This window comes from Lactuca saligna, chromosome 6 (assembly GCF_052625555.1).
Source record: "Lactuca saligna cultivar CGN05327 chromosome 6, ASM5262555v1, whole genome shotgun sequence".
Lineage (NCBI taxonomy): Eukaryota > Viridiplantae > Streptophyta > Magnoliopsida > Asterales > Asteraceae > Lactuca > Lactuca saligna.
Genome location: NC_136422.1, coordinates 6267064 through 6283255, shown reverse-complemented (window position 1 = coordinate 6283255; position 16192 = coordinate 6267064). Strand labels below are relative to the sequence as shown.

General features: G+C 33.4%; 1 protein-coding gene across 1 annotated transcript; it reads right to left on the bottom strand.

Moving 5' to 3' along the window:
• Positions 1-9397: 9397 nt before the first annotated feature.
• LOC145001962 (uncharacterized) lies at positions 9398-11585 on the bottom strand. The gene is made up of 4 exons (XM_078961285.1): positions 10830-11585; positions 10106-10282; positions 9856-9984; positions 9398-9617 (listed from the first exon to the last, which is right to left on the bottom strand). The coding sequence occupies exons 1-4, from the start codon at positions 11409-11411 to the stop codon at positions 9501-9503; spliced, it is 1005 nt and encodes a 334-aa protein (XP_078817411.1). The 5' UTR covers positions 11412-11585; the 3' UTR covers positions 9398-9500.
• Positions 11586-16192: the final 4607 nt, after the last annotated feature.

Genomic DNA, 16192 nt, shown 5'->3' with positions numbered 1-16192 from the left:
GTCGAGTCCCCGACAGTGCTCTCACTGGTCCTGAAATCATTCGCGAAACTACCGAGAAGATCATCCAGATCCGAGAATGATTGAAAGTTTCATGAGACTGACAGAAGAGTTACGCTGACAAACGACGAAAACCATTGGAATTCCAGGTTGGAGATCGTGTCCTGTTGAAGGTCTCGCCCTGGAAAGGCATGATACGCTTTGGAAAGCATGGAAAACTTAACCCAAGGTACATAGGACCTTTCGAGATCCTCTCTAGGATCGGTCCTGTAGCCTACAAACTTCGACTCCCTCAAGAACTTAGCAACATCCATCCAGTTTTCCACATCTCAGATCTTAAGAAGTGCCTATCCGATGAAACCCTCGTGATTCCCCTTGACGAGATCGAGATCAACGAAAACATGAACTTTATGGAAGAACCGATCGAAATCATGGATCGAGAGATCAAACGGACGAAACAAATTCGCATCCCGATAGTGATGGTTCGCTGGAATGCCAAGCGTGGACCCGAGTTCACTTGGGAGCGCGAAGACTCGATGAAACAGAAGTATCCGCATCTCTTTTAAATTCCATGATTTGTATCGTAACTCTAAATTTTGGGACGAAATTACCTCTAACAGGGGGATAATGTCACAACCCGAAAACTTTCCATCTTTGTAACCTGTTTTCTGTCAATTAAACCATTACGATCCAATTTTTCTGTTAACTTTGTTTAAATTAATAAAAATTGGACTTCTCATTTTGACATCATAAGTGTCGGAACACATTAGAATTGCGTGAAAACGTTCCAAATTATTAATTGAAAAATTATAAGTTTGACCACGTCGGGTTACAGTAACCTAATCGGGTACGACCAAAAGCCTCGTTCAATGTCAGTATCGAGTAGAATTCCACCGAGCCCCAAAACCGAAACATATATAAAGTTGAAATAACTTCATTTTGAAAATTTCCACCCTCTCTCTACTCTCTCTCTCTCTCTCTCTACATATCTAAGCTTTTGATCAAAAATCACCCCATTCCAAGCTCCAAATTGGTAAGATAACTATCCTAGCTCATAGATTAACATCTTTAGCCTTCAAATTCGTGTTTAAATTATGAAAAAGAACCATAAACATGAGTGTACGGCCCTGGAACACCCTTGGGCCGCAAACTCACATAGATGAGGTTTTTTAGCCTTAAAACCCTTCCAAACCACATTTGGAGCTTAGATATGACTTACGGGCTTACAATACTGGACTTGGAACACCTAAACCTTATCATTTGAGGGGTGAATAAGATTTTATGGCCCAAGCACATGCTTGGACCGTAAACACCATTTCATAGGCCGTAAACCCCTTTAAAGGTGTTAAAATGCCCCTTAAGCACCTCATAAGCCTTGGAATAAAATCTAGAACCATCCAACAATGTGTTAGGGACCTTAAACATGCAAGAAACCACCCCCCTAAGGATTTCACGGCCATAAACCCCCCAAGGAATGGTTCCTGGGCCGTAAACTCCTATATGGTGGTCAATTGGTGCCCTAACTTCATTCCATAGCATGTACTTTGGACTAGAAACTCTTGTAATTGACCTAGGACCACCAAAACACATTAAGAATTTGTACATGAGAGTTTACAGCTGTAAACTCCTAGTTTACTGCCGTAAACTCCTCAAATGGTCCTTATGATGTTTAAATTACCTTCCAATGCCTTAAAACCAAGCTTAGCATTACCCCACATGAGTTATAAGACCATTAAGCACCCTAGAACACCCCACCATGAGTTTATGGCTGTAAACTCATGGGGAGTTGGTCATTGGGCCGAAAACTCCATAAGGAGTTTACTCTTGAAGAGCAAACTCCATATTAAAGCCATACACACCCTTAGATGCTACCCGGGTCACTCCTAACACTTGAAATAAAGTGTTTTCGCATCTCGGAGTGTACTGTCTTATCTAATTAGTGGTTCAAATTCTAATTAGATACAATTATGTATCTCTTCATATTACACAGGAACCTCGCACGTTCTTAAGCTCCGAACTGACACATAGTATCCAACCGACAACCTACTCGACTGGTGAGTTCATACCCCTACGTTTTTCCATGTTTTCAATGTTTTCAGGGGGAATACAAGCAAAAGTACAAAAGTATCGTGTACTTAAAGTTATTATTTCGTTTAAAGTGTTTCATATATCATATACTTTTAACACTTGAAACATTTTTAACCAACTGTTTAAAGTGTAGAGTTAGTTTTTCAAACTAATTGCAAACTTGATTATACAGTGTTATATTGTATGTTTCATCAATGATTTTCCACTTCATTTATGTTAGAATCATTAACTTAGTACATTAGAACACGTCCTCAGTAACACTCCACAGAGATACGCGAGTGGAGGACCCCCGTTGCAACCAGAATCACAAACAGGATTTTCCGCATTATTACTTGTAAATTTGTTAATCTTAATAATTGGAGACACGTCCTCGGAAACACTTCACAGAGATACGCAAGTGGAGGACCGCCCCCATAACCAGAATCTCTTGGAGGGAGAGCGTGACTTGAGTGTATAGATCTATACGGGATTGACAACCCTGCACCTGCCTGCTAGCTATAGTCGAACCGAAAGGTTCAAGGGTGACGAAAGTTATAAAATGATGATGGACTACTTATTTCCATATATAGTCTATCGTATGGTTATGGAACTCGCAATTTAGATGATAGAGATTTACTTGTTGGAAATAATGAATTTAGTAAACTAATAACCTTATGAATTAGTTTACTTTTCACACAATAGTTTTATATACGTGTTAAAACTAATATACATTTCAAGGATAACCAGGTTTTCAGGAAACATCACACGAACACTTTAAGTATGGTATATACTTGTACACTACATTCAGAACTGATAATCAATTACAAACTTTTAAGGAAAATAAGGGTTTTTCCTAGGATAACAAACTGTACATAACCAGAACGTATAACAAATGGATAACCAAACTTTACACATAAGAAAATATGGGATTTTCTTGGATAACAAACTTTTTCAGAAACCAAAATAAACTTGTTCATTTTAAGAAAACAAACCTCTTATGAACTCACCAGCTTTATGTTGATTTTCAAACTGCTTGTATTCTCAAGTCCACATTAGACAGGTAACCGCGATCTTTTGCAGAAGACGGAGCATATAGAAGTCACGTCTTTACTTTTATTCAAACTATTGTACAGTTAAAACATGTATCACTTTACCTTTAAACAAATGTAATTATTCATATGTAATGTAATGTTTCGTATTTACTATGCTTACTATGTCCATTGGTTGTGATACTTACATGACGTCGTCCGCCCCGGAATGTTTCCGCCATCGGTTTTGGGGTGTGACAACGTTATTATCATAAGTTAACCGGCTAATGGAGAGTAAATTTTTCGAGATATGGGGAACCACTAACACATCCTGTAACCGAAGTCCATTAGCAAGAGAAGAATATCCAATAGATAAAATAGGAAGAATATTACCATTACCAAACTGAACCGAGCCATCACCATTGAACGGTGTAGGTTGAGAAACCGATCTCGAGGACCATATGATCTGAGGAACTAGCATCAAAATACCAATCTAGGCCGGGAGTATGATTGAAATTACATTTGGCTATAAATGCTTTCACCAAGTCATTGTCATTCACATGGGCCAAAGAGGCAAACGAGGACAGTTGCGGACACTAATTTTCATAATGGCCATTGGTACGGCATAGTTGGCAATAAGGGGAACGACGCCCACAACCACGACCACCACAAACGCTACCACCACGAGGAGCCCCACGACCTCGCCCACCAGCCGATGAGGTATGCCCGGGAGGAGTCTCGACAGTGAAAGCAATGGGAAGCAGCGACGAACCGTGAAGCGAGGTAAGAAATATTTCATGCCGCTCAGCTTGGGCAAGCAAAGCATGAAAAAGGTGAGCATGATGGGATGTACGAATCACCATGGAAAAGGATTCAAAAGAGCCACTAAGACCACATAAAAACCAATGGCACTTGTCCGATTCATCAACCGCATGACTAATGGCCACTAGCTGATCACAAATAGCCTTAAAATGACGACCATAATCCGAAACAGAAGTGGTACCTTTAGAAAGGAGACGGAGTTGATCATGAAGATTTTGAACCCGCTCTATAGAAGAGTTTCTGTAGGCGGACTCAAGAGTTGTCCAAACAACACAAGAGGTGGAGAGACCCACCACCTCAGAAAATGCCTCTTTGGTGAGAGATGCTTGAAGCAAAATGTGGGCGTGTTGGTCTGTGGCTTGCCACACTACAAACTCCGGGTTCACGATGTTCTTGTTATCAACCGTAATAGATGATGGTGGGGCATTAGTAGATCTGTCAACATAGCCAAGAAGTTGTTGATAAGAGAGGAGTGGGGTCATTTGATTCACCCATAGAAGGTAATTAGTAGAGGAGAGGCGGATTGTGATGAGGTAAAGGATGGTGTTCATGGGAAGGGTGGTAACATTGGGGTTGGATGTTGACATGATGAGGCAATGGTGGTGATGAAATTTTGATAAGAGGGGAAGAAGAAAACAGAAAAGAAGAGAATAGGAGAGGAGAAAAGAAATCAAAAGTTTAATGAGTGAGAGGAATGGAGGAGTTAGCTCTTGATACCATGTGTAAATGAATCTCCATATCAAAAGACATGGGGTTATGCTCATTATATATTGGAGATAATTACATATAACCCCCACAAAGAATACAAAGAGACATACAATAACTACATAAAACCTACACAAAAAATACAAAGAGACATACAAATAAATGTAATCTAATACTTTTCCTTTTTTCTACTAATTTTCCTAGTTGCTAAATGAAGACAAGTGTCAAAATCAGAGGAATTAATTAAGAAAGAGAATTGTTGAAGTCCACATGTCATGATTTTATAAAAATATAAGTGGATATTATTATTATTATTATTATTATTATTATTATTATTATTACTATTATTATTATTATTATAGAGTTCCATATATTGAATAGCAACTAACTTTACCATCTCATTCAACTTGCTTATTAAACTCTCCACTATAAATGCTTTAAATGAACATATTTTTTTGGAACTGAAAAATATATTAAAATAAAAAAGCTCCAATCTAGATAGAAGCTAAGAGAGGAGTATAACAAAGTACATGGACATCACCAAAAGTTCAAATACAAATAAAAGGATCAATACACCATTCATTCCAATTCACATTCCCTCCTGTCTTTCTTCTGTACTTGATCCATATGACCACCATTGATTTTACCATGTATGTTACCTTAGTAGGTGATATTCTCTAGTTTTGAAAGATTCTATCATTTCTAGCCTTCCAAATACACCACAGCGCACCATAGTAGATGACTAGAAAAAGTCTTCTCTTTTTTGGGCAGTTCCCCTAACCTGCTACGAAATCTAGGATTTTCACCATGTTAGTGAAACAAGTTGCATATATGCCACATCACTTGAAAATCCATTCCATCACGATCTTCACAAAACAACATTTAACTAAGATATGGTCTCCATATTCCTCGTCGTGATTGCAGTATCCTCAAGCAATGGATACTAGCTGCACACCCCTTTTTTTGAAGTGCTATTGCAGATGGGATTCTTCCTATTTTAGCTCTCCAAATAAATCATAAAATTTTGTTTAGAAATTCCTTTGCCCATTCAATTTTGTCTGAGTTTACAGGAGTAGATTAGTCAATTAACTTTCTCGGTTTATGAACCAAGAATATCCAATCAGAGGACAAATTACATCTCCAACCTACATTTTGTGCACTACTTGTTTTCTTAAGGACATTGAAGAGGGGTATTCCAAGTTTCAACAACTCCCTTTTTAATCCAACAATGTTTTTCCAAAAACCAGTGATATGCTTATTTGCATAGTAACGTATTGGCTTTGAATGAAGGTTATGAATATAAGTAATGACCCCACCCTAATTCCTCTGTCATCTTTAGCAGCTATGATTTTATCCCACGATATCTAGATAATCTTTGTGATTTCATCAGATCCCCCCCCCCCCCCCCAAAGAAAGTTTCTTCTAATTTTTTCCAATTGTTCTATTACCTAGGCAGGTGTAACGAACGGAGAAATAAAATAATTAGGATGATTACCAAGAACAATCGTGATAAGAGTAAGTTGTCCTCCAAACGACATAGTTTTCGGCTTCCAAGACGTAAGTTTCACAATGAATTTTTCAATGATGGGTTTCTAATTCTTCTTCAAGTTCATGTTTGCTTCCATAGTCACCCTCGGGTAGGTGAAAGGGAGGCAAGAAGTTTCACACCCAATAGATCTGGCCCAACATGACATTTCTTGCAATGTAGCCCCATTCCGAAGACTTTGAACTTGTTGAAGTTTAGTTTGAGTCCCGATAAAATATGAAACCAGTGCAAAATCCTAGCTAAATTCGTGATGTTCCTTTCTAACCATTCCCTATAAATAATGCATCATCTGTGTACAGTAGATGTGAAGTTAATGGCCCATTATCATGGAGTTACACATCATTGAAGATTCCTTTATTGCATGCAGTCTTTTGTGCCACACTGAGTTCCTCCATGGCGATGAGGAAGAGAAAAGGTGGTAAAGGATCTCCTTGGCGGACGCCTCTTTCCATTGTAAACTCTTTAATTGGGACTCCATTGACTAGCACCGAGGTCATAACCAATTTCATGCACCCTTTGATCCACACCCTCCATTTATCCCCAAATCCTATTAGGCTGAGATTTGAGTCTAATTATTCCTAGTTACTCAGTCAGATGATTTGTCGAAATCGACTTTGAATAGTAGTACCTTCTTTTTGGCATTTTTCACCCATAAGCATACTTCATTCACAATCAGAGGGCCGTCCAGGATATACCTACCTTCAACGTATGCGGAATGAACTTCATCAATACAGTGTCCCATAACCCTTTTGAGTCGAGAGGTTGGGATTTTAGATATGATTTTATACAAGCAGCCAATCACGCTGATCGGTCTGAAGTCACTGAAATTGATCGGGTGATTAACTTTGGGTATTAAGGATATAAACGAGGAGCTACATGATGGGTCAAGTCTTCCAAATCGTTCAAAATATTTTACAAAAAAGAGCTATATTTCCAAAAAGAACATCCTAGTAGGATTTGATGAATTTGAAGGTGAATCTGTCCGGTCCGGAGGCCTTTTTGCTTCAACATTCCCGCATGATAGTATTTATTTCCTCCAATGAAATAAGTTCTTCTAGAAATAACCTGTCAGCTTCATAAATACGAGAGAACAAGGGTTTGTAGAACTTTGGTATGGAAGACAACTTTTCCTTGAATTTGTTCTAAAAGAATCTGAAAGCCTCCTCTTTAATCTGATTTGGGTTTTTATTCCGGTTGCCATTGATCATGATTTCGTTAATGTTATTGATCATAATTCCGTTAATGTTATTTTTCCTGGTCCTATTCTTTGAATAAATATATAGAAACATCGACTCTCTCATGTGTACTCATGCATTTTTCATTTATTTAAGATTTAAGATGTCAATATTGCTATGGAAGATTTAACTCTAGTAAATTCTAAATCCATTATATATCAAACTGATACTTTATAATGATAGAGTTTTATTCGTTGAATAACAATTAACATTGGCATCTCATTAGTTCTCTTTTTTTTAATCGACAAATATAACCTACTCCTAAACTATTCATTAAGTCCACTTATTTCCACAACATGACTTGAACCCTTAACCTCAAAAAGGAATGACAACATCAACTCTCCGCTCTAAACACACACTCTCTCTCTCTCTCTCTCTCTCTCTCTCTCTATATATATATATATATATATATATATATATATATATATATATATATATATATATATATATATATATAAGTGAATATACCCTTAAGGGTATATAAGCTTACGTACCCAAATATGCGATAATACATCGTTTTATTTGATATATTCATTATAATATTGTTAAACTTTAACCCTAACTTAATTTGCTTTCAAGATATTCGAAATTTCACTATTATTATTCTCTTACATCACATATTTTTGCCGAACACATACTAGGCTATGTATATTGTAGTTGAAAATGAAAATTATATAAGAGGAAGATAAATGTGTAAATTATAAAAATATTGGAAGTAAATCAAATTAGAAGTTAAATTATAATAACATTGGACAATTAAAATGTATTATATGATACAAAACGATGTGGTATGGTGATTTTGGGTACCTAAGCTTATATGCCCTTAAAGGTATATTCATTTTTCCATATATATATATATATATATATATATATATATATATATATATATATATATATATATATATATATATATATATATATATATATATATATATATATATGAACATCAAGTCTATCATGTCTATCATGTGCACTCGTGCATTTAGCATTTATTGGAGTTGTCATTATTGCTATGGAAGATTTAAAGCAATCGAATTACAAAGTATCAACTAAAAAAGTTGCCTTTGAAAAACTTCTCAATAAGAATGTTACCTTTACAAGCTACATTTTTTTTTCAAAAAATAACCAATCCAAAAAAACGTCATTGATAAAATAGTTGTATTATATTTTTGCTGTCTGTAAGACTATTATCTGCTATACATAGAAAATCAGTAAGTATAATACAACGAAAACAAAATAACATGATACAACAGTAAACAGTTGCATGATATTCTATCTAACTGCAAGCGTTTATCCCTACACCGAAGAGCATGAACATTTTTTGCTTATTAACTTAAATAAAACCTATTATAAATATAAACTAAAACAAACTTCTTATATTTGAGGAGAGATATTGTAGTTAAAACTACATCTCCTAATGCATAGTATACAAGTATTTTAATGCATTAATTATAATTTTAACCCTCCAACTTTGTATGATTCATTAATTGTAATTCCTTTATATTGTAAAATTATATATTTGGTCCTTTTACTTTTTAAAATATCATTTTCATCCTCCTACCTTCAACTTTGTAAATTATCATTTTTTTCCCGCAACCCATCAATTTGGTAAAATGATATTTTCCATCATTTTACTTTTTAAAATATCATTTTCACCCATCTACCTTCAACTTTGTAGATTTTCTTTTTTACCCATTCGTTTTCTAACGTTTTTATACATCTTCCATCTTCAGCTTTATAAAATATCACTTTTATGTCTTGGTTTTCTAGACTTTTGTTTCTATTTCATTTTCATCCCCTTCATCTTTCAACTTTATAAAATATCATGTTTACCATTTTATTTTCTAAACTTTGTAAAATGTATTTTCCACCCCTCTATTTTTTAAATATTACTTAGACCTTTCAACTTTGAACTTTGTAAAATTTGATTGTTTAATTAATTATCACTCATAATATGCAACAAAAACATATAAAAACCTGCGGCAAAGCGCGGCTCAATTACTAGTTACATACATAGATCAGTTTAAATGGTTAAGTTTAACCATCGTACCAAATTTCAAAATAAAAAGGCATGAATAACCACAAGGAGTAAATTTGCATTCAGTTATGAATAAAGTTGAATCTTTGATGTTGAAACTGACTAGTGGATGAATAAGTATTGAAAAATTGTCCTCGACCAATCATTCTTTCATCATCGTCTTCATGAAATCCATCCATCTACAAATTTGACATGTAAAATACAACTATTACGACTTTATAACCATATCATGAAGAAAAGCAAATCTTTAACTATAAATGAAGTTAATATTAGTTAAATAAACCACTATTAGTCCCATTAATAGGTCGGTATCTCCGTGAGACTACAAACTTTTTGACTATTTTTATCGGTTCTTTGATTTTATTGAAGTTAAAAGAGAAAAATTAAAGTAAAAAAAATATATATTATGTATATTACCCAAAATTCCTCTTCATCTCCATATCGATGAAAAAGTGTAGTCCTTTGAATCTCTCCAGGCTCGTCATTGCGTGCAAATCTACCACGTATTCGTGGTCTGTTGTCCGCAAGGGTCTTCCGGCATGCATACTATTTTCAATATAAGCCAACAAACATTTTATTTTCTTCGTCTGAACAAAAATAATATTCTATATATAAATGTTTGATTATTAATGAAATAACTAAACTATCCCTTGTATACACAATTTACCTTAATTGTCTTATTGAAATTCCGTTGTGTCCTCTTTGCTCTATACCTCATGATCTTCTCTTTCCTTTCCTCTGCATTGTAACGCCCGACCTTAAAATTTGCTTCATCCATGAATGAACTTTCTGTGGCCAATGGACTAGAAGACAGCCTTTGACTTGTTTGGTTGATCTTTGGACTCTAAAATGAAGGGTAAGAATGTCAAAAACATATTTAATAACATAAGTACAAAATAAAACATGTCACTCTCTTTATTAGCTCTAGAAATCTATACTTTTACAAGGTCGAACATTATTGGCAGCAAATAAGTTAGCTTCAAATTAATGAGCTTCAAAAGACATGAAATTTAAGTTGGTATTATTTAACGTCAATTATTTGACATTTTTTATTATCATATAGTGGTTTAGAATCTCATGCATATTAGAATGTTTATCTTTGATAGACGAGCCTATAACTTAGTAAGAATATACGTGATAAGTGTCACAAAATTTAATATTCAATGATGTATTTATATTATATCCTTGTTCACAAATTGCATGTCTTATAAGAATTCTTTTAGTGAGTCACCATTTGATAAAATTACGTAAATTATTAAAATTCCCTTTGATAGAAAAATACGTATGAGAATCTTGTGACCTAAAAGGAATAAAGTTTAAAGTGTAGTTTTCAAGGAACATCTCAAAACTGGAGAAGAATTTCGAAGTAAATTAATGAATAGAGGACTAACTTGTAAATCACCGGTACTGCAAACCCTTCTCATATGGGAATATGAGAAGTTTTGATCAGGTGAGGTAAGGCTTTGGGCCTGAAGATTTTGGGATTCAATCAAGCCGTTAATTTTTGGTTCATAAAGAACACCATTTGGTTTCTCTTGTTGGAAAGAATTGCTGCTATAACTCCTCTGCATCATCGTCAATGCATGGTCAGACCCACCATAGTAGTAACTATCATACAAGGGTAGTTGACTTTCTTCCGTTTTGACATCCAAATGGCAAGAGTCAAGAGCCTCGTTTGAAGAAGTTACAGAAATACCCATTTGGTAAAGAGAGAGGTTTTGAAGCTGGTGGCTTGGTGGGGAGGAAGAGAAGATGGTGGGGGCAATTTGGTCAATTTCCTCGAATGGGGTGTCAAGATTTTCTTGGGTGGTCAAAGGCGGTGATAGTGGTGATGATGGTAGTAAAGGGGTATAGTTGTAATTGTGTTCTTGGAAAGCTTGGAGGATGTCAATGGTTGATGAATCATTGAATGGTGAAAATGGATCATTGAAGATACATCCATCAAACTCATAGATTTCAGAAGACATTGACATTGAAGAACTCTTGATTGTGACCGAAAGAAACCTTTTAATTGTTTCTACTTTTTCGAGAATGATGAATAAAATGATACCTGAACCGATAACCGTCACTTTAGAACACTATTCCACAGTCTGTCTGCCTCAAAAGTTCTTTCTCTATGAAAGATGAGAAGAGGTCGATTAAAAAACTCAGCCTCTTGCAACATGAAAATAATTAGAGACTAGTGCACGTCCACTATAAATATAGTTTATTTTTCTAAACAACACCCTTCATGTTTTTGTATATTAACAAAGTCTACCCTCATTTAAACAATTGACATTTTATTGGGGCTGTATATGAAGCCGGTTGGTTCGTTTATTGGTCAAAACCGAATCATAGTCATTAGAATTGGTTAATGTATCTCAATAACCGTTGGGTAACGGTTAATATTGGGTTTGGATAACATTTTTAATCGGTTAATGGTTATGGTTAACGGTTAATATCGGTTAACCATAATGATCAAAAATGACATAAAAATAAAAATATTTTTCTATAATAATTGAAAATAAATAAATCCACTATTATAAAAAAAATAAATGATTGTGTATATATAACTATATTGATAGAAGATTACTTATCATATCTAATTGCAAGTAATTTCCCTTTAAATTTTTAATTCTTAATATATTACATACTATATTTCATCCTACCTATATTTATTGTCCATTTTTGACTTTTGAAATATTTATTATTTAACGTTGACCTTAAATATAAGTTAGTTGATAAAACTTATAACAATGAAAAAACAGTTAAAACACAATTCATTTATATATTTGGCTTTAAGTATTATATATCAAAAACAAAAATATTTAAAGTCAAAATTAAAGAATAAATACGTCAATAGTCAAAAGTAGATAATAAATATGAGATATATGAGTATTTAATATTATATTATATTAAAAATATTTATTAATATTAATGGTTCGGTTCGGTTTTGGATGAAAACCATAACCAAACCATATGTATTCAGTTAATCAAAATTAGAAACCGCATCATATGTTTTAGTAATGGTTCGGTTAAAATGGTTCCGTTGTATTGGTTAATTTGGTAATGGTTCGTTTTTAAGCTAATATGTTCACCCCTACTTTTTATATTTCATTGTCATCAAGTGAAGGGTACCCAGTCCCGACTATGATTGAATTGTTCAAAAAATAAGTATTACTCCACTTTTTAGTTTTAGTGAAAAGTTGATTTTTAACGTTGAATGTGATATAAATGAAATTTTGATATCATATTTTCATAAAAAATATATTACACTGTAATTTTGTTTGAACGTAAGCAATATTACAAAAACAAAACAATTTATCACATAGAAACAAACTTTTTAAAACATACTGTTTGACCATTTCACATTTTAGTTATCGTCTGAGTCATGAAGTTTTTCTCAATATTGTGATCAACTACTCTAAATTGAAATCGAATTAATGTATTAGTGTAATACCATTTTATCTTAAATTAGGGATTTCAATTTGGATATATTCTTGGATCGTGTATATTCAAAAATTTTAATTTAACCCTAAGAGTGGGGTTACACGAATTATGATCGTGAGATAATCTAAGAAAACGATTATGATTACAAGCTTAATCAGATTCCCAAACACATAATACCTTCTTGTGCTATTGTGTTCTTGATAGACAAGTATGCAGAGAGAATAAGTGGTTCTATGTGTCATAATATTTTGCAACATTCAAGTCTTCTTCTGTTATGTAGAAGACAACAGTTATGTAGCGATACAACGTCCTTTTTAATGGAGGCAGATCTTTGGTCATTTGATAGGAAATTTTCATTTAACACGTAGCAAAACAATACACTTATGGACACCGATGCTCGGATAAAATGTCCATCATCAATATCCATACGAGAGGTAGTTAGCCTCACATGCAAGTGAGACATGTCTAGAATATCATACATTACCACAAATCCATAATGGCGTATTCGGATTACATAATTGGTCACCCAGGTCATCATCACATCTTAAGTGAATGTAAAACTTCATGAAGAATCAAGTGCAAAATATAGGTGTTTGATTTATAAGAACACTCGTTTAAAAAATCAATTTTGTGAATGCACACCATCATACTTATAATAATTACATAAAATAGATAGGAGCTCATAAAAAGTAGTAAAACTCATCAAAGAATAAAAAATAAGATATGAACATATATTATTCCTAATAACTAACAGTAACTAGTTGTAACACTTTAACTTCACTTCCCAAGTGATGTGGACATTTAGTAGTCTCATAAAATTAGCAATATTTCAAGTAATCTTTCATTGAACCCATCCTACAAAATATTTCCAACCTTTATCATCATACTTCATATAATACATAATGTTACTCAACCGAGTAGATTTTACAAAGGAAATCTACCCGACTAAGTGGATAATCAAGTCATCGTATTAAGCATGTAGTTATTTCCCCAAGTTGTCCAAACTTATCTAAAATCGTTCAAATCTTTTGAAAATATCTTATAATGATCTTGGATGTATATAAACATTCTATTACATATCATAAATCTCTTAAATACATTATTAACACTCTAATCTTTGATTTTAATGTGATGATTTAGTGGTCCAAAAGCTTGATTATAATTACTAGAAGTCACATAAACTCTAAATTGAGACATAAGATTATACTGACACTAAATTACCACTGATTATGATTTGAATTTACTTTTTAAGGTTGGTTTATGACTAGACTTGAAGTTCCAATAAATCTAGAACTACTTTAAGTCATGAACAAAGTTTAAAACTACATTGAAGTTTCATGAAAATTTTAAAACCTCAATTAGATCAATTAATTATAATATTCATAAATATTATATTAATTAGGTCAATATGAATTGTCTAAAATCTATTTCAAGCTAAATAATGTATCAATTTCATCTAAGAATCTCACATTTGAGATTTACTATTTCTAGCATTTAGAACTTCTAATCATGAGTTCATTCCAAATCTAGGTTTCAATAGAGGAATTAAAGCTATAATTGATTTCTAAACACCAAAGCGCTTGTAGGCAAGCGATATCAAGTTTTGTCCTCCCTCCTTGAGGTTAGAGTCAAGTCTTGTCGGGGACAAGTGTGGAATTAGTAATAGTTTAAGATTATATTAGATTTTGTCGTTATAAATTGATTTCTAAACCTAGAATCATAATCTACACCTCCTTGTTTAATACAAATCTTGTAATATTCCATGGATGTATAGATGAGAATTTAGGGGATATTGGGAGTTTTAGTTACCAATTTCCGTGGAGCTAGAGATAAGATTTTAATTGGATTGGAAACTTAGTTACTGATTTCCAAGTTAGACAACGATTTAAGCTTCCAAACTCTCAATTACACTTCCAATGATTTCCAAATCTATTGATGTCTTCACAATCACCACACTTCCACAAAATCTCTCAAAATCATTCAAATGGAAGAGAAGAGAGAAATAAAGATTTCTAAAGTTTGACCATTTGTCACATTTGTATCCTGTATTTCTCATTATTTAGCTACCAAATGTTTCTCACTCTTGACCAATTTCCATATTAACTAAGTTAACAATAACTAATAATTTTACTAACTAACATAGTCCCACAAGGTTAGTTAGCTTAAATAACTTGGTCAAATATGAAACTTTCCGACCGTTCTAAAAAAGTATGAAACTTTCCTAAAATAACAAATTCATCATTATAGTTTCTCCCATTTTCACTTTAATTACATATATAATTTAGTGTTTTCTCTAAATTTTACTTTTATTATATGTATTCTTTTTATTTTTGTTATTTTTATAAAAATTTAAAACTACCTTCAAAATGCGGGTGTTAGAATTACTACCCTCTTTGAAAGACTTTCTCCTTATGGACTCCACAAAAAGGTATGGATAACGATTCTTCATATACTCTTCTGTCTTTCAACTAACATGTAGTCATATAGAGTGTTTCCATTTAAAAAAAAAAAAACAATTCAATCGTTTTCCTCCTCGCCTTCTTAGTCTTTCGTCAAACAATTTATTCAGGTTATTTAATTACTCGGTTATTTGCATCCACTTGAATCTCACTTGATGGTACTAAATCCACCATTACTCTAATCCATTTCCTCAAATAGAATTCGTGAAAAACATTATGAATGCTTTTTTGGTCAAAAATTAATCAAGTGTAAATCAACCAATTTGTATGAGAGATTGTGATATTATAATCGAAACAAATGAGAAAATCAAGAGTTGGTGACACAAGTGGTTTACAAGGAAATCCCTTGATCCTTGCTAGAATCTCATATACAAACCTTGGGAGGTGATAATGATCACCTGCCTTGTTAATTTTTATTAATTGAAAAGATGAGTTACATATGAAATGATGAACATACGAGTACAATGGTTGCAGTAAGTCTAGGTGTGTGTTGTGTACAAAATACATGTGTATCTATAGTCTGGTCAAAGTAACAATAAGCCTAATATTCCTGGGATCCTCTCGAATAAAAATGAACACGTTGTTTTAACTTGGTATTCCCGGGTCATTTGCTTGATTGGAGTACTTCTTCAGTGAGAATGAGTCTCATGTTGACTAATTTTGTACATGTGAGAAAAATACTAGAAATATATCCATTAGAAATGTTAGGAAATAATAATAACAATGGTCAGGATCCTAAGCACTGTTTGGGATCCTAAAAGATCTTGAAGAACTGGGATCCTGAATAGGGTTGAGGATCTTGACCCTAAAAATTTCCGCCAAATTATACCTGTGAAATATCAATGTTAATTTCAAATATTTAAAGG

Coding starts and splice junctions, on each gene's coding strand:
- LOC145001962 (XM_078961285.1), bottom strand. CDS start 11,411: ATGTCAATGTCTTCTGAAATCTATGAGTTTGATGGATGTATCTTCAAT. Junction 10,283..10,829: donor GCAGTACCGGTGATTTACAA/GTTAGTCCTCTA, acceptor CCTTCATTTTAG/AGTCCAAAGATCAACCAAAC. Junction 9,985..10,105: donor ATTTCAATAAGACAATTAAG/GTAAATTGTGTA, acceptor TATTGAAAATAG/TATGCATGCCGGAAGACCCT.